The 19629-nt window shown below is 40.3% G+C and overlaps 1 protein-coding gene across 27 annotated transcripts in view; it reads left to right on the top strand.

The window, feature by feature from the left end:
- BAZ2B (bromodomain adjacent to zinc finger domain 2B) overlaps positions 1 to 19629 on the top strand; it is a 277230-nt gene that overhangs the window by 255171 nt on the left and 2430 nt on the right. For 24 of the 27 annotated variants that reach the window (XM_048869524.2, XM_048869532.2, XM_048869516.2 and 21 more), the window contains 3 exons: positions 3503 to 3649; positions 8884 to 9146; positions 10180 to 10323. In XM_048869524.2, the coding sequence (XP_048725481.2) occupies positions 3503 to 3649; positions 8884 to 9146; positions 10180 to 10323 (554 nt within the window). Of the gene's footprint in view, positions 1 to 3502; positions 3650 to 8883; positions 9147 to 10179; positions 10324 to 19629 lie in introns of those variants that run through there. The other 3 variants (XM_048869525.2, XM_048869535.2, XM_075117869.1) reach the window with 3 other exon arrangements.

The raw sequence follows: 19629 nt of genomic DNA, 5'->3' as shown, positions 1-19629 counted from the left end.
ATTGCATAGGACAATTTTTAAAATTCAGAATTTCCTCTTCCTTTTTTAAATTGCACTTTGGTTTTTCTCGTGTTTTTCTCTCATATTTTTATAGTTACAGACTTTGGACTAGAGAAAATAAGTCAAATGAATAGTCTAAAACATCCATCATCTTAAAATCTTTCCCCTATATTCACCAAAACAGTATCTATATTAATGAATTTGGAAGTGGCAACTAGTAGCTGAAGTTAGTAAGAGTTCCATTTCCTATGCTGCTGGCTACTGTCATTTCTTCTCCCCTTTTCCCACAAATAGATATCTGATCAAAAATATGTTTGTACTCTAAAATAATTGCATGTAAAACTCACTTGTCTAGTTCAGTTGTGGACTGTCAGCTTACATAAATTTAAATGATATATATAGTTTTATAAAAATATAAATTGTAAATATGTATTAATATATAAAATTCAAATATACATTAATGTAAAGATATAAAATGAAATATATAATATGGTAGATATTACATAATGAAGTTTTTCCTACTTTAAAAGTATGACGACTTCAGAGAGGTCCAAATGGCTATATCAGGCACTCGAACGATTGGCTTTGTCCTCGGTTGATCCATTGCCTTTTTCTTAATAACTATTTTATAAATATTTGCAAACACATCTGGCTCTGATCCTGAAGTCACAGAATTTTCTCTAAGCAGTGTCTGCATAGTCCAGCCAAAGATTATCAAACTGTAACTTGTTTAATTTAAAATGGACTGTATTTAATAATAATTTAGAAAATATTTTTAAAAATTAAATAGGCTTATTATAACAGCTCTTCATTTGCAGTATTTTAAAACTAACAATAATGTATTTTAACTCTCTATTAAGCAGCTCCTTTTCAATGCCTAGATTTTTCATTTGCAGTGGCTTTTGACTGACATGTGCCATGACTTCCAGCACTTAATTTAATACATTTCTAGCAAAGCTACGCAAATTGTCTCTTTGCCTGTATAATACATCTGTGAAAAATATTAATACCTCATGACACTGAGGTCAGAGGTCTAAATAAAAATTACATTTGAATAATATACAGTAGCCACACTTAAGAACTTGCCATTATTGTCTTAGCTAAATACTTACTTCATTATTTGCATTATTTCCCAAGTATTTCCTATAGCAGGGGTGGTCAAACTTACTGACCCACCGAGCAACATAACAACAATCTTCAGAAGTTCGAGAGCCCAGGCGTGCCTGCTGGGGCTTGGGGCTTCTGCCCCATGGGAGGCACCTGCCAGGGCTTGGGGCTTCAGGCTCGGCCCTCTGAGGTTCCAAGCCCCAGCAGGCGTGCCCCAGGGTGAAGCCCTGAGACCCACCTCCCTGCTAGGTAGAAGCCCCTACTTCAATACCTTGCTGCAAGGCAGAGGTCCTGAGCTCCACCCCAAGTCTGGGAGGTGGAGAATGGGGGAGGAGCGTGGGGGGCTCCAGGAGCCACACTTTAACTGTAAAAGAGCCGCATACAACTCATGAGCGACAGTTTGGCCACCCCGCCATATAGCAAATGCTGAGGTATTGTATCTTCTAGCCAATACAAAACAGGAAAGTTCTTCAGGTTGACCACTTTACAGTATGACCTTCAATTTTATAGCGGTCTAGAAAGAGTTCAAATATGACTGTCCATGAAATCAGAATCCCTAAATTGCAGGTCTGTTTGTATTGGTATGGACATGTCTGGTTGGCTCCAGTTGAGAAAGTGAGGAGTCATTTACGTGGTCTGGTCTGTACAAGGACCATGGACTTTTGTCCCTCCCGTCACCTTGGCGGTTCAGAAGTGAGCTGTAGCTCACGAAAGCTCATGCTCAAATAAATTGGTTAGTCTCTAAGGTACCACAAGTACTCCTTTTCTTTTTGTGAATACAGACTAACACGGCTGTTACTCTGAAACTTTAAAGACCCACTCCACATCAAGAGACTCAGAGAAGAAATGTACCTCCCACAGAAAATAAAAATACCAAATTTTCTATTTTTAAAATGTAAATCAAATGTCTAGTTGTGTTTTATTTTTCCATTTATCCACACCATGTGCAGCTGAAGGCATAAAGCTACATGCATCTTAGACTTATACTAACCAACCACTAAAACATGCTGCTATTCCATCTTAATGCTGTATCTTTAGTGTAAATTCTGTATCCAGTTGTTGCTAGTGTGCGTTTTTGCAATGGACTTACTAAGACTTCAACAAAACAAAAAAAAAGTTGTAATGAGAAACAACTCCAGAGATATAAAGGTATCACGATTTCCTGGAGTCTGTGGGAAAATTAATAATGAATTGGAATTATTTTAGTGCTAGTATTAAGTTAATTTAGGAGCTCATCCAAAGCCTTATTAATTTTTCCCATTGATTTCTTTGGGATTTGGATCAGGCCCTTTCTGATTATTTTTCTAAAATAGTGTACTAATTTTAAAATGTAATTACTTTATAAAGTTCTACAAACCATATAACATACTAGATCTTGCAATTAAGATATGCAAAATAAAAATTTCAGACTGTTTTTCCCCACAAACCTTAGGGATGCGGTGTCTCATTCTTTTTCTACCCAGCTCACTTCATCAAATAATTATCATATTACTGACCTACTTTTAAATTTATTCACTTTTTAAATAAAGCTCTGCTTACATACTCCTAGCCATATGCCCAGTATAAGGCCAACCTAAATTTTGGTCATGTCTTTTGTTTCATGTGAACTTGTTTTTATGTAAAATTAAAATTGATTACATTTCCTACACAATGAAAAACCAACAATTATTAGCCAATGCCTAGTCATACGGAAGATCAGTTCCCATAAGTGCTGTGCCCTGTCTGCAAACAGTGAATGCCCTACCAGCTGCTGAACCATATGAAAAATCCAAAGTGAGACTAAACAGATGTGTCTTGCTGCATCTTAAAGGCTGCCAATCTTGGCATTGGCAGATTATAAGAGAGTAGATCCAGAACAGAGGGATCTAAGGATGCCCTGCTTTCTAGCGCTAGGATGTCAACCCTGGGGACAGACAACAAGAGCATTCTAATTGATTGTGACTTCCACCATAGGGCATAAGTGGAGACAGAGTCGCTGAGATAGCATATGTGCTATCAGTGGTTTTTGTGGTTATCCAATACCTCTGCAGCATTTAGTCAAATGTAAAAGGTATTAATTGCTTTGTATGCTTTGACATCAGTGTTAAATGTAGATGTGTTTTTCAAGTGTGTAATGTGTAAGCATTTCCCCTTTGGCTTAATTCCTCACACTGTACACGAGCCATGCAGATATCCCAGTGCAACCACAACCTATTATGTAGTTGTCCATATACATGAGAGAGAGAATTATAGAAATACATAGATGTATACACATGTATAGCTGTGGCTACTGTACGTATGTAAGATAATGTGGAAAATATTTTCCAGTGCTGAATGTATGGCATATATTACTACATTTCAGGAACATTTTTTAAGGGAGGCTTACTGAATTAAAGTGATTTTGCATGTATTGTAGTACTGCCAAATATGTCGAAAGGGAGATAATGAGGAACTGCTGCTTCTTTGTGATGGCTGTGACAAAGGCTGTCATACATACTGCCATAGGCCGAAGATCACTACTATACCAGAGGGTGACTGGTTTTGTCCTGCCTGCATAGCAAAGGTAATATTAATCCTAAAGATGAATTGAAATGTTTTTGACCCTCCAGTACCTGAGTTCAGAGTTCTGTGCTTCTCCAGCAATTGCTGACAACTTGACAAACATCTAAAGTAGAGCAGCAATCTGCGTGCCTTATACTGGCTTGGGTGACTATTAGGGATGCTTTCAAGTGTTGCAAGAGAAGAATAGAGTCTTAATAAAGGTGTTGGCAAAGGATATGACTTTCAGCTACTTTGTTTTTAATTGTACTCATCAGTAATTTTGCATTTAAACATAGGCTGCTACAAATTTGATATCCTAAGCATCTTTTTCTCTATTTTAAAATAAGTTTTTTCATTCACCTTTCAAACAAAGTTGATATAACTGTTGACAGACAAATGTTTCATACAGATATGCAGTATGAAAACAAATGTAGGAGTATTATGATGTTAGTGTGTCACTTCCGTCGTTCTCATATAGTGCTAATCAAAGATTATATTTCTCTCAGACAAATCTTTTACCTTCTATTGTTACAAGTAACACCTAAGGTTGCTGTATAATTACTCTGTATTTGTATTTCATAACACTTTGTTAACAATCAGTTTGGCTCTTTCTCTCGCTATATTCAATCAGTTTGCGTTTTAGTTTCCATGGGTGTTTCACACAGCAATAAAGGAGAGAAACCCTATCTTTTTAAAAAAGGAAAATGGAAATGTAAAACCACAGAAATTGGCAATACAGGGAAAGGGGGGAATTCCAGGACAATTGTAGTACCTGAAGATACTTTTAACTCATTTTTTTAAAACTGAGTTTATTTTAATATTTTATAATAGTTTCATAGAGCATAAGGCCAGAAGGGACCATTAGATCAGCTTGTTTCACCTCCTGTATATCACAGCCTATTAAATTTCACTCTTCCCCCAGAATTCATCCCAAAAACTTGTATGACTAAAGCACAACTTGTGTTTGACTAAAGTATATTTTCCAGGAAGACATGCAGTCTTGAATTGCAGAGGTGAAGAGATGGAGAATTCACCACTTCCTTTTAATAGTGTCCCTTAACTGGTGCTTTGCCATAGACAGTGTTATGCTGTATAAAGCACCCTGTACCTTTTATCATGGGTTTCCTTCCTCCTTCCCAAATTACTGAAACATTTGGGTATAAAGGAAGCCAGAAACTAAAGGTGCAACTCAGAAAAGACTCCCAGATTTGCTGGATTTGGGTCTAAAATTCTGTAAACCCACCAAATTTATCATGATGTCTACCTTAAACTGTCAAGTATCAGGGGGTAGCTGTGTTAGTCTATATCCAGAAAAACAACAAGGAGTCCGGTGGCAACTTAAAGACTAACAGATTTATTTGGGCCTAAGCTTTTGTGGGTAAAAAAACCCGCTTCTTCAGATGCAGTGAAGCTTATGCCCAAATAAATCTGTTAGTCTTTAAGGTGCCACCGGACTCCTTGTTGTCTTTGTAGATACCTTAAACTGTAAATCAATCCAGGCAGTCTAGGTTAAAGCTCAATACAAATTTGCTGAAAACTTCATAAATCTTTTCCCTGTAACAAAAACCGAAACTGGGCAACTTTCAGCTAATTGCATGTTTTGTTATAAAACATCTGCTTTATTATGAATGTTCAGCCAACAAGTTTTATAAAGATAAAGATGCATGCCGGCAATACATTTACAAATGTAACATCACCATATGTAATGGTAATACCACACTTATTTTGTATTGTAAGTACAGGGAAACACTTTTATCTAGGATACTTCTGTGTGGCAACTGATGGCAAATGTTGACATTGACTTGCTACCTCTGTAGATTAATTCCAGATAAAATAAGTGTTTAAGGGATATCAGTTTGACCAAGTTCAAGTAGGGCTTACTCAGGCAAAACTGCCATTAACTTTACTGAAGGCCTGATCCCGTGAGGAGGTAAGTGACAAAGAAGGCACTAAGCCCTCTCAGCTCCCATTAATTTAATTGCAAGTTGAGGGTAAACAGCACTTCACATGTTCAGGCCTTCAGCGAGGACATTTGGTCCATTCCCATGACTCTTCAATTGACTTGTCATCTGAAGGACCCTCCAACAGGGTCACCATTAAGTCAGCATTTTGCAACGATTGCCACATACAGGTATGTGTGTATGATACTAGAGTACTTCCCTATATTTAAAACAAGAAAAAATAGAAACCACTGTGTGGTAATAGTATAGAAAATTCATAGTCATTTATAAATCTTTGCAGTATTCTGTTTTTAAAGCTAAGGAATTCTTAGTTTTTCTAAGTTTTTTCTCCTCGTATAATTCATTCATATTCTCTGCATCTTATACAAATGGTGCAACAATGTCAGCCCTTCCAGCTTTATCAGGACCAAAATGCTTAAGCAATGTGTTTACCATTCATGCCATAGATAGGCAAATGATATAACTATTTACAGTAAGTAATGAATTCTGCATAATCATGCTCTGAAAAAATGTGTAACATACAGTTTTTTAGAGAACTAAACAGAGAACCCAGATATCAAAAAAGGCCTCCAGCATCATTATTGCTTGTATCCTGGTAATAAATAAAATACAATCAGATGTGAACACTAGACCACAAGTAGGGGACTGAAAAAATAAAATAACATTTTACAAAACCTAACACAAATGTTAGAAAATTGTGTTTTAAAGTGCCAATGAAATTGGTTTTGGGTGTATTTAAACATTTTCTTAGTATTTGCCCCCAGAATATAATAGCATTTTGTTAGTGCTTGAGAAACAAGAAGCAAAATTTACTAAATAGAGATGAATGAAGTATAGAAAGTCAATAAACAGCAAATATTATGAAATCTAAATCTGATTTTTAAAACTCTTGTTTAAATTATCTAAGATGTGTGTGTAACACAACCATTTTTAATACATAGTTTTTAGTTTGACAGTGTCTCTTTTTATTCATTGATATTATCTTAATTTTATAACACATTGGCTGGAGAATAGTTGGTTGGATGAGTTTAGGAAAACTTCAGTGTAGTCTCTTCAGTAGCTTTAGGTACTTGACTTCTAGATTTAGGAAATCCCTGTTAAGATTAGAGCGAGAATCCAGATGTAATGGGGTTTTTTGGTGCTCTCAGTACCCAAACCCTGTTTACAGACTTATCAGGAAATATCTGTATAATGTTTAGTTGAGATTTTTCATTTACAGACATCCTTGGACCCTCGTTTTATCAAATAAGGGAAATTTTGGAGTTCATTATCATTGCGTAGGCAGCTAAATGAAACTTCATGAATGCAATCTATAAATCTGTTGATGTTCCCCTTTCAGCATAGGCTTGCTGGACACTTCTTGTTTTCTCAACCTGCTATGGCTCCTTTTTAAAAGGCTTTTGCATATCTGTCCTCCCCTATTCAGACGTGGGCTGTTTTTTTACATCCTGTTTATCATCCTTGAAAGATTGTGGTTCTCCCCATGGTCTTTTCAGTTTAGCTTTCAATCTTGCAATAAGATTGATCTTTAAAAGGCAGTAAGATGCAGGCATTTTCATCTCATTGTCCCTTTCACTTTGCATGAAGATGATGTGGTCCTCTGAATGAATCCCTTTGTCTAGTTGTGGAATTTCACTGTAATTAATCTACTAAATTGTTAGTCTGTTTTCTAGACCTCCGGCATCCTGGTATTAAGACTAAACTAAGGCTTTCGGAGTCTTTAATCAAGAAAGGATCTGTTAGAATTAGACAGTAGAGATGGAAAAGACCTATTCAATCATTCAGTCCTTTCCCTGTCTATATTTAGATATTTTTATAGTGTCTGTTAATACAAAATCTAGTGTTTTGTCCAGTCTAGTTTTAAAATTGCAGTGATAGGGCCGTCACCTCTTTTAGCACATTTTTCCAATGCTTCATATATCTTGCTGTCAGGAAGCTTTCAGCTTTTTAGTCTACCATGTTCACTTTCTTAGTTTCATCCCATTATTCTTATATATGTATGTATGTATGTATTTTCCTTTCTTCCATATTGTTTATACCATTCATGTATTTGTAGACTTCCTTTGTGTTCTCCCTTCATTGTCTTTGCCACACTATACATATTTAACTCTTCTAATCTTTCTGCATAAAGCAATCAATTCCTTGTCTACTGACCTTTAAATAAAAATCTTTATCTTCCACAATATTCAATGTCTTTCCAGTAGTATTGGTCAGAAACAAATGCAGTATTCCAGGTGTGGTTGTACCAAAGCCATTTAGAGGAAGACCATTACTTCACCAGCCTTTTAATCTTTTTGAACATGTAGTCTGAAATTGTATTTTTTTGCCCATTATATATATAGCTTCAGTCTCTCTGGTCATTCGATTACAGATCTAAAAGTCACAATATTATAACAAACAATCTTCAAAAACAGACTTCAACGAGAGACTGCTGAATTGGAATTCATTTGCAAACTGGATACAATTAACTTAGGCTTGAATAAAGACTGGGAGTGGATGGGTCATTACACAAAGTAAAACTATTTCCCCACGTTTATTCTCCTCCACCCCCACTCTTCCTCAGACATTCTTGTCAACTGCTGGAAATGGCCCATCTTGATTATCGCTACAAAAGGTCCATCTCTTCCCCTCCCATCCCCCCATCCCCTCCCCACTGGTAATAGGTCACCTTACCTGATCACTCTCTTTACAGTGTGTATGGTAACACCCATTGTTTCATGTTTTCTGTGTATATAAATCTCCCCACTGTATTTTCCACTGAATGCATCCGATGAAGTGAGCTGTAGCTCACGAAAGCTTATGCTCAAATACATTTGTTCGTCTCTAAGGTGCCACAAGTACTCCTTTTCTTTTTTCTTAGAGCTTTAAAGAATTCCAATGGACTTTTGAATTAAGACTGTAGCCAAGATTTTTCCAAAGAGACTAGTGATATTTTTTTGCCTCAACTTTTATGTGCTCAACTTTAAAATGCCATAAAGTGGCCTGGTGGCTTTTAGAGCATGGTTGTTCAATATCTTCTGGAAATCAGGTGCCTTTATAATGTTCTAAATTGAGGACCCAGAATTCCTAGTCACTTCTGAAAATATTGGCCTATGAATTATACAGTCTACGACCTTCAGAGATTAAAAAGAATTAAGTGATCTACCTGTTCTCTGTTTATCATACTAAATGCAGCGATTGTATTTTGATACTGTTTAGTGTGTCAGACCTTCATGGGTTTTCTGTTGACAAATAATACAAACTTCTGTGTAATCTGGTTATGTTTTGTTACATACTTGGATTCTCTCTATTGTAGGCAAGTGGTCAAACCCTAAAAATAAAAAAACTTCAAATCAAAGGGAAAAAAAGTAATGAACAAAAGAGAGGCAGGAAATTGTCTTTAACAGGAGATACGGAGGATGAAGACTCTGCAACTACAAGCAGCTCTTTAAAAAGAGGAAAAACAGACCCCAAAAAAAGAAAAATAGATGAAAATATTTCTAACCAATTAAAACAAGAAAGCTTCACTCCTACGAAGAAACCTAAAAGAGATGAATCCAAGGACCTGGCTATATGCAGGTACTGTCTGCCTGTCTTTTGTGAGATATTTGTTGAAGCCAAATAGTACCTGCTGCTCTGTTAGTGTGCTTGTAGTAGAGAGAGCACAGAGGCCTGTTCCCTATGGTGCCTCACACAGGAGGCAGTAATAATTAGATTACAGCCATTTGGGACTGCAAGTGTGTGTGGTGGGAGTACCCAGCTAAAGTTACCTGTTACAACACTTGTATCCTCATGAGAGTGTAGCAAGGTGGGGTGTAGCTATGAAATCCTACCCCCTTTTTTCCTGTGTGCTAAAAAGAGCTGGCAGGGGGACACTGAGGAGAGAAGTGTTGACTACAACTTTCTAAAGATGTAGGAAATCCAGATGCCCAGCACATGCCAAAGAAGCATTCTGCCCCACAAACGGCCCCACCATTCCTGTGGTGCACCTTTTCCCCTTGCTGGTTGGCTCTCACTGGCAAGTGGCATAATTAAGCCTTTAGACTGTTTTAGAAAGTTAGTAGCACTTGTTTGATTTGCATAGACGTAAATGAGCTATGTTAAAGATCACCCTGTGGAAAATTTACATGGATACATTGTATTCTGTTTGAAAAAATAATTAGAATTTCTTCCTGGAGAACTAACTTTAAAGCAGGGGTTCTCAAACTGGGGATCGGGACCCCTCAGCGGGTTGTGAGGTTATTATATGGGGGGTTGCAAACTGTCAGCCTCCACCCCAAACCCCGCTTTGCCTCCAGCATTTATAATGGTGTTAAATATATAAACAAGTATTTTTAATTTATAAGGGGGGGTCACATGCAGAGGCTTGCTATGTGAAAGGGGTCACCAGTACAATAGTTTGAGAACCACTGCTTCAAAGAGATATAAATGATAAACTGAGCATTAATGAGAAATGTTACTTATTGAGTGCGTTATGCACTATACATGACAATATTATGCTCTCCCTAATAAAGTTAGAGTGACAACATGTTGTGAATGTACATGACAGTGAACATCCTGTGCAAATGAGCCAACAGCTGAAGGTATTGATTTAAAATCTTGTTTTATTCAGCATGATCCTGTCTGAACTGGAAACTCATGAAGATGCATGGCCTTTTCTACTTCCTGTAAACTTGAAACTTGTTCCTGGTTATAAGAAGGTTATTAAAAAACCTATGGACTTTTCCACCATCAGAGAGAAGCTAAGCAGTGGACAGTAAGTAAACATATTGTACATTACATTTGTGAATGTTCAGCAAAAAAATTAAAATGACACAATCAACTTGAAATCTAGTAATTTTAAAAACAAGGAATTTAAAGTAATTTCAGATGCTGTTTGTGCCCTGGAGTTCCCCTGCTAATTTTTATGGTTCTTCACAATTTCATGTTTTATAAATATTTCTCTCTTCCCTGTTCCTATGTGAAATACCCTTTCAAACATCATGGGAAGCTGAGAAACAAACTTCACAGAGAAAACAGTAAAACTGACTGTTCACAAAGTGCTCTAAATGCACAAAATAACCCTGAAAAATCAATGATTTATTTATTTCAGTTGTAGTAGTCTTTTGAGTTACTTGTGTGTTTGTTTTTGCTTTTGTTTTTTAATTTCAAGACAGGAATGTGATTTTTAAGTAGACATCTTTTTAAGTATTACTGTACATTGATTATAATTAATTCCAAAGCTACGTACTAGAGGAAAGCATGAAACATTACAACAAATAGTGGTTAATTGTTTCATAGTCCTTTTGTTAGAGAAATTTAAAATAAATAACGGGAACAATTATTTACCCCTTCCGCTGACCCTTTTTCAATTCACATGGAAAGATCTCAGATGTCATTTCTCTCCACTTTGCACTGCTGCAATCTTAAGAACCAACACTGAAGCAACTTTCAGCCAAGGAGGAAGAGAGAGACTCACTTCAGAGTCCATTAGCTCCATTCAGAACAGGCTGTGGAGGGTTTGCTAGGATAATGCAAGGCACTCTCCCACATTTAGCTGAATTTGATCCTATGACAGATTTAAACACACACACACTCTTATTAAAATGTACAACTATAAGCCTTTCTTTTCAACCATTCCTCTTAATAATCAATGACTACTATAGGTAATACTTTATAGTAGTACTATAGGTCTGGCATGCTGTAGAGTCACTGGGCCAGAACAGGCAATGCAAAGAATACCAAAGAAACAGAAAATTGGATTCTGCCTGTTAATGCTACTACACTTGCCACCCAATAGATTATGATGGAAATATAGCCTGAAATTCCCACGGATGTCATGGAGTCCTCACTGCAACCAACCAAATTCAGAAGTAAAATTATAATAGTAATAGTTTTGCTTTTACTATACTGTAGGTATTTGTGAAGTTAAATAAAATATTAAGAAAATACTATTATGCATAGGTGATCACAGATGACAGGAAAGCACACTGATTTACAGTATCAGGCCGTTAAGAATATAATTTATGTGTTGACAAACTAATTTTCATCCACAAAATGCTAAAGTAATATTATGTACCTGTTTTTCCATTGCCTTGCACCTTATGTAGTCATTTACACTAGTGCAAAGTAGTTGTAAAATGCACCCAACAACATGAGTGTAGAATTCTGAGTAGGTAACATCTTGTGCCCATTTTGCGCTGGTGTAAATATCAGAGTACAAGGCAGTGGCAAGTGACAGCCCTTAAGGCCTGGTCTACACACTAAGTGTACCAGTTTAGCTAAAGGTGTTGTATTTAAACTGCTTTAGGCCTAGTCTTCACTTAAAAATTAGATCAACTTAGCTACGTTGCTCAGGGTGTGAAAATGTTCACGTCCAAAATGCTGTAGTTAAGTCAACCTAACCCACAGTGTAGATGCTGCTAAGGTGATAGAAGAATTCATCTATCATCAGCCTCGCTACCACCTCTCCAAGAGGTGGATTCACTACGTCGATGGAAAAACCCTTTCCGTCGATGTAGGAAGCATCTACACCATTGTGCTACAGTGGCACAGCTATAGCGCTGCATCTGTATCAGCTGTAGTTTAGACATGCCAATAGTTAAACTATTGCAGCTTTTCTGTGTTGAGATTATAATGTTGGTTTAAACCCTGGTTTATATTGGTTTAATTTGCAACTATAATTTCCATGTGCAAGCTGATAAATGGATACAATCCAGGTTTTAACCAGTATGAGTGGCCACACAGGGTGAGCACTAGTTTAAATTGTTTTTTAAAGCTATTTAAGTGAAACTGGTGCAAATTCTGTTTAGGCAATCCATAAATATTCAACTTAAACCCACAGAAGTAAGGGAATCTTCATTCTTAACTCATTCTCACACCTAAGACTTGAAGCACAGATGGTGCCTGACTCTGGATTCCTTACTTAGAGAAAACTCCTGTTAAAACCAGTGGAAGATTTACTTGAATGAGGATTACATACTTGGCCCATGGACTGAGGATTATACATTGTATTTGTGCAAGATTTTTCCGTACCTCGGCACAAGTCATGTTATGGATTTAGTTTCATATTTGCCTGATTCCTTTTTCTTTTTTAAAAAACTGGTTTAATATTGAAAACAGTGCTTTGAAGTAATGAGGTGATGGTTAGACAACTCAGAAGAGTTGACTTCAGCATCTCATATATCCAAACCAGTACCAAAAATGAAGTACAGCATTAAATAAGTCTTTTAAAAGTCATATAAAAGTAGGTCACAGGATTTTTACAAATATATCCAAATAATTCAATAAGCCTTATTGACTCTGAAATCAGTTTTCTCTCTATCTAGTTATTTTATATTTGCCCATTGCTGTGGTATCTGCATGTCAGTTGTTATTGTGCTATTCCATACTATGAGCCACTAAGATGCATATACAAATGTGCTTATTAAAAAAGGTTAATGCAATGTATGCATCACCTTTTCAAACGTCAATAACTCATGCAATCAAATGTACATAATATCAAGAAGGCTTAAATCAGATTATGGACTGAGAAAATAGCAGAATATACTTTTTTCAATGTAGTACATTGATATCCAAAAAAAACCAAACAAACCCCTTTTGAATAGTAGAATTCTCCTTTGTTTACGGGATCACTCACTGTCACAATGCATCAGTACCCTCCATGTGATAAGGATCTAGGACTAAATTTCAAGTAGTGGACCAAATCATAAAGTGGAAGTACAGTCTAGCTCATAGGAAAAATGTGCTCCAGTGGCATAAGGCTGAGGAACAAAATCTTCAGCATATCCATGTTACAAGCTAGAATATCTGCAAGTGGCCCATTAGTAGCTACTTGATCTGGAAGGGGGCTAGTGATTTACGGAGGTCTGGGCCTGTACCACTGAAAGTTAATTGGAGCTTTGTCACTGACTTTTCTGGTGCAGGATTGTCCCCTGCTAGTGAGGTCAGATCCACAGGATATACAAATACAGAGGTGCAGAGATGCTTGGGCACTTTCCTTGTTGCTTGGGATTACCAGTACAATGGAAATGCAACATTCTTGTTCAAGTAGTGTCACTATGGCTGCCCCACTGTGTTTGCATCCCTGAGCTGCTGACAGCAGTGTCCGCTACGCCTGCACATGCACTCTCTCTCCTTGTGCTGCGCAACAAGGCTAATCCGTATGCGCAGGCTAACCCCCTCAGTTCCTTCTCAACTGCCCCTGGTTAGAGACAGAGCTATTTGCAATTCATTAGGAACATTACTTTCTATTTCCATTTATATAGTTAGTCTGTCTCTTAGTGTAGTTGTAGTTTTTTCTAGACCCCATTTTTCTCTTAAAGTAAAATAAAAAATTAAAATTAAAAATACTTTAACCCCCTCCTTTCCACGTGCTTTTCTTCCTTCTTGGGGACCTTTCCCTTATGGGGTATGCCTGGTTCACCGGGCTTCAAGAAGTGCCTTACTTGCAAGAAGGCAATCCCTATTGCAGACAAGCATTCCCAGTGCATTCGCTGCCTTGAGGAAGGCTACATCCACCAGACATGTGGTCTCTGCCAGCAGCTCAGGCCATTTTCACATAAGGATAGAGAGCTCCGACAGAAGATTATCTTCATGGAGGCAGCTTTCAGATCCTCTCAGGATCTGCACCACAAGTCACCTGGCAGACGTGAGTCTTCCCCACAGCCCTCTACATCTAAAGGCTGTGGGTCGAAGAAGCAAGCTGGTGACCCTTCCCACACGTCATTAAAGAAGAAGGCAGGAAGCCGCCGTAGTGAGCCCCGAGATAGCTGTAACCAATCCTCATCACACTGGGTATCTTCGGTTCGGTCAGCACTGAGACCTTCCCAGTCTGGTACCCACGGCTCACAGAAACAACAGCAGCTAATACCATTGACATGCCCATGGACCTGATGGGTACAGTCATCAGCACTGAGGGACAGGACTAAGCACTGCGCTAAAAAGGCACTCCTGATACATGAGTCTGTATCAGTACCATCATCAACACCTCATCTGGCACTCGAGTGACCAGTATGGACAAGATCCCTGTCTCCCCCAGTACTGCCATTGGTACCGGTGGAACTCCAGAGACCTCCACGTATTGGACGTACCAGAGTCCCTACTTCTCAGTATTGGGAGGCTCAGTGTGGAGGTCCGCTTAGCATGGGAATCATCCCCGCTGCCATGCCATGCTTTCCCGCCCTTTAGTGAAGGGTAAGACACAGTGAGCCAGAGGAGGCGTCGTCACAGTACTCCTCTCAGGCTCTGTATGGTGCCCAACATCAGCAGGGCTCCAGAGTATACCCTCAGATGGCTCCACCTCCGCCATCTTGGAATAGCCATCCATGGGAACCACCACTGGTTTCTATGCCGCCACCACCACCCCAGTGGCCATAATAGGACCCTTGGGCGGCATATCACCAGCATGCCTCTCAAGCTTCGAGCCTCACCCGAGAATCCTTGAGGCACATCCCCTTGGCCGCAACATCCGCAGCTTCGGCTCCTCCAAAAGACATCATGGAGGAACATGGAGGCGGTGCCGAGGAAGAAGTGTCCCCACAGACCATATCCTTTTCCTCCCTGAGTGAATCTGTCATGCCTTCCCCACCATCTCTGGCTGACGACTTTTGTCTCTTCCAGGGTTTGGCAAAGACCGTTGCAGACACTCTCCAAATACCACTGGAAGAAGTCAAGGACACCCACCATGATCTCCTTGACATTCTCTATTCATCCTCTTCTTCAAAGATCACGCTTCCTATTAACGAGGCCATCTTGGACCTGGCAAGGACCGTCTGGCAAACCCCAGCATTGGTAGCACCTACCTGCAAGCAGGCAAACAAAAAATATGTCTCAGCTAAGGAATCTGAATTCCTCTTCTCCCACCCTCCACCCAACTTCATTGTGGTAGACCCTGTCAAATCCCGTGGCAGTCAATGCCTGTGGCTGCCAATGCCAGATGAGGTCCACTCCCTACAATAGGGACTGGAAGCACCTGGACCTTTTTGGAAGAAAAGCATAATCCTTGGCCACGCTTTGATTCTGTATAGCCAACTACCAAGCCCTCATGGTGAAATATGATTATATAAATTATTCAAAACTGAATGATTTTATTGAACAGCTGCCAGAGTCACATTGTGACCAATTTCAGGCCATTATCCAGGAGGGCCAGTTAGTGGCAAAGACGACACTGCAATCGTCCCTTGACACAGCCGACACAGTGGCTATGTCCATCTCCGCAGTGGTGGTGATGCGATGAGCGTCATGGCTCCATCTGTCGGGCTTCTCAAAAGAGGTACAGTCAACTGTTGAAGATCTTCCTTCTGAAGGCACAAAGCTCTTCAAAGAAAATACTGATGGCCTCCCTTCATACCTTGAAGGACTCTGACCGCTCTCTGTTTGCTGGGCATCTACACACGAGGACAAAAACGGAGATTTAGTCCCCAGTCCTTGTATAGACTATGCACATTCCAATATCCAGCTCAAAGCCTGTACGAACTTCAGAGAAAGGAAAATTATGTCTAATTTTCTAGGCATAAACCATTTGGGTCACAATCTTCCTTGACCCAGTTGTCTACATCCAAATACCAATTTTGACAGGCTAGTTGCAGCGTCGATAGACCACGCCCCCCCAACTACTATGTCTGACCAATGCTTTTACACCCATTGGGCCACCAATTAGCATCATTTCATAGTGCCTGGGAACACATAATATTGGACCAATAGGTTTTAGAGATCGTTCCCACTGGGTACTCCATCCATTTTACCTCCCTACCCCCTCCACAACACCCTTTCCCATCCGTATTCGGGGACCCTTCTCATGAGAGTTTACTACTACAAGAGATAGATTGCCTCCTCCAGTTACGAGCCATAGAACAGGTACCTCAAAATCTTCAAGCAAAGGGTTCTACTCTCGGTATTTCCTAATACCCAAGAGGAGGGGAGGCCGGAAACCCATACTAGACCTCAGAGCTCTCAAAAAGTTTGTCAAAGCTCAAAAATTCAAGATGGTTGCTCTAGCAACAGTCATTCCATTGTCAGAACAGGGAGACTGGTTTTCGGCCGTTGATCTTCTGGACGCCTACTTTCATATCTCACAGACGATTTCTCAAATTCACTCTAGGACAAAACCACTACCAGTACACAGTGCTCCCCTTTGTACTATCATCAGCCCTGAGAGTATTTTCCAAGGTTCTCTCAGTAGTAGTCATGCACTTACGCTCCCAGGGGATCATGATTTACCCGTATCTGGACGATTGTCTCCTCAGAGCCCCATCTCTCCTAGAGATTCTCACCAAAACTACAGTATGCCTGTTTACAGAATTGGTTCTACAGATCAACGCCCAGAAGTCAACCTTTATTCCAGTACTGTGTCTGGAATTCATAGGCACAGACCTTGACTTGCTACAGGCCAGAGCTCTGCTACCTCAACACAGATTTCTATCCTTGGTCACACTCATAGAGGCCGTACAAAGAAGCCCACAAAGATCAACCAGATCCTGCCTCCAACTCTTGGGGCATATGGCAGCGAGCACAGCGGTGATACCATATGCCAGGCTTCACATGCGATGGCTTCAGATGGGGTTCAGCTCAGTTCGCAGACCACAGGGACAGGTTAGAGAAACCCGTCACTACCCTCCAGGATCAAAAACTCCTTAAACTGGTGGAAAGGCCCAGCCAACCTTTGAGAGGGATTCCCTTCTCGCAACCTCACCCTTCAGTTCTTCCCACCACTGATGTATTGCTCATAGGATGGGGTGCACATCTAAATGACCTCACCACATAAGGCAAATGGTCACCCATGGAAATCTCCCTTCACATCAATCTCCTCGAGGTCCGTCTGCACCCACTTCCTGCTGTTGATCAAAGGATCACACACAAGAATTCTAACGGAGAACATAGCTGCATATACTACATAAATTGACAAGGGGGAACCAAGTCATCCTCCCTTTGTATAAAAGCAATGAGACTATGGAACTGGTTTATCTCCCATGATGTCACACTGTCAGCAGCCTACCTTCTGGGCACACAGCATTCCATAGTGGACAGCCTGTCACAAATTCCCACATGACCATGAGTGGGACCTAGACCTAGTCGTACTTCACAATCTATTCAGGAGATGGGTGACGCTGACCACAGACTTGTTCACCACTTACCTGAATAATGTCCACACTACTGCTCCAGAGTGGGAATAGGAAAACATACCTTGGGCGATGCTCTCCTCTTCCCCTGGACATCCTTTACACCTTTCCTCCTTTTCCCCTAGTATTGAAGGTCCCTGCTGAAAATAAAAGGAGACAGCACACGTCATTCTGATCGCTCCTACTTGGCTGAGACAGACCTGGTACCCTTACCTGTCATAGCTCGCAATGTGCCTGCTGATCTCTCTCCCAGTCACTCCGAACCTTCTCTCCCAGGACAGAGGATGTAATCTGCATCCCAGCTTTGGGGTTCTCCACTTCAAAGCGTGGCTCCTTCTTAGTTCAAACACCTAGAAAGCTCCTGTTCAAAAGAGGTGCAAGAGATATTATTACACAGTAGAAAGTCCTCGACACAACGTACCTACCTGCAAAAATGGTCCAGGTTTTGGATTTGGTGTGCTTCCCAACAAATCTCCCCAACATCCTTGACTCTTTCATGTATCTTAGATTATGCACTAAAAAAAATTGGGGCTATCTCTGAGTTCTCTGAGTCCACCTAGTGGTTATAACAGCCTTCCATCAACCAGTAGAGGGATACTTGGTGCTGTCACACCCGACTATTAAAAGGTTCCTCTAGGGTATAATAAACCTCTTCCCACCACCTCAACTTCCTACTTCCACATGGAACCTAAACCTGGTACTGAAAGGACTGACTAGGCCTCGCTTCAAACCCATGGCCACCTGTTTGCTAATGTACCTCTCAATGAAAATGGCCTTCCTGGTAGCGATCACCTCTGCTAGGAGAATAGGAGAAATAGTGGCTCTGATGGCACAGTATTCTTTTGAGACGAGGTTACTCTCAGGGCACATCTGAAATTCATTCCCAAAGTAACCTCCCTATTTCACATGAACCAATTACACCTCTACCCCGCTATAACGTGACCCGATAGAACACGAAATTGGATATAACGCGGTAAAGCAGTGCTCCATGGGGGAAGCTGCGCACTCCGGTGGATCAAAGCAGGTTCGATATAACACGGTTTCACCTATAACGCGATAAGATTTTTTTGGCTCCCAAGGACCGCGTTATATCAGGGTAGAGGTGTAATTCATCTTCCAACCTTCTACCCCAAGCGTCACTGAGACAACAGGGAGGTTGTATTACATACACTAGATATCAGGAGAGCCCTAGCCTTCTACCTGGACAGTACGAAGGTTTTCAGGAAGTCCCCCTGGCTTTTCCTGTCCATCATGGAAAGAGCCAAGGGCTCAGCAATATCAGCCCAAAGAGCTCCAAGTGAGCTCAAACTGTATCAGACACCATTACCAAGTTTGCAGTATGACCCCTTCAGATACTATTCGTATATTCTCCACAAGGTCGAGCTCCTCATCCGTTGGCTTTTTCAAGAATGTCCCCATCTCAGAGATCTGTAGAGTGGCGACATGGGTGTCAGTCCACATCTTCGCAGAACATTATGCAATCACTGGGGACTCCGCCTTTGATGCCATCTTCAACTCCAGAATGCTGTCATCTATAATTGACTTGACTCCAAAGTCCCAGCCCTCCAGAAGAGATACTGCTCAGGAGTTGCCTACAGTGGAGCACCCATAGGGACACTACTTGAAGAAGTTGTTACTCACCTTGTGCAGTAACGATGGTTCTTTGAGATTTGTGTCCCTATGGGTGCTCCACAACCTGCCATCCTCCGCTCTACTTCGGAATTCTTGTCAATGACTCTGCGGTAGGGAAGGAACTGAGGGGGGTTAGCTCCCGCACGCTGACTAGCTTAGTGGCACAGCACAAGGAGAGACAGTGCACGTGCAGGCCTAATGGACACTGTAACCGAAGTTCTCCGATCAGCAGCGAAGGGACGCAGACACGTCTACAGTGGAGCTACCTATAGAAAGACACATCTTGAAGAACCATCGTTACTGCACAAAGTGAGTAACTTCTTTCCGTTGCT

This window comes from Caretta caretta, chromosome 11 (assembly GCF_965140235.1).
Source record: "Caretta caretta isolate rCarCar2 chromosome 11, rCarCar1.hap1, whole genome shotgun sequence".
Lineage (NCBI taxonomy): Eukaryota > Metazoa > Chordata > Testudines > Cheloniidae > Caretta > Caretta caretta.
The sequence above is the reverse complement of the archived record's forward strand: the minus strand, read 5'-3'. Positions and strand labels throughout refer to the sequence as shown.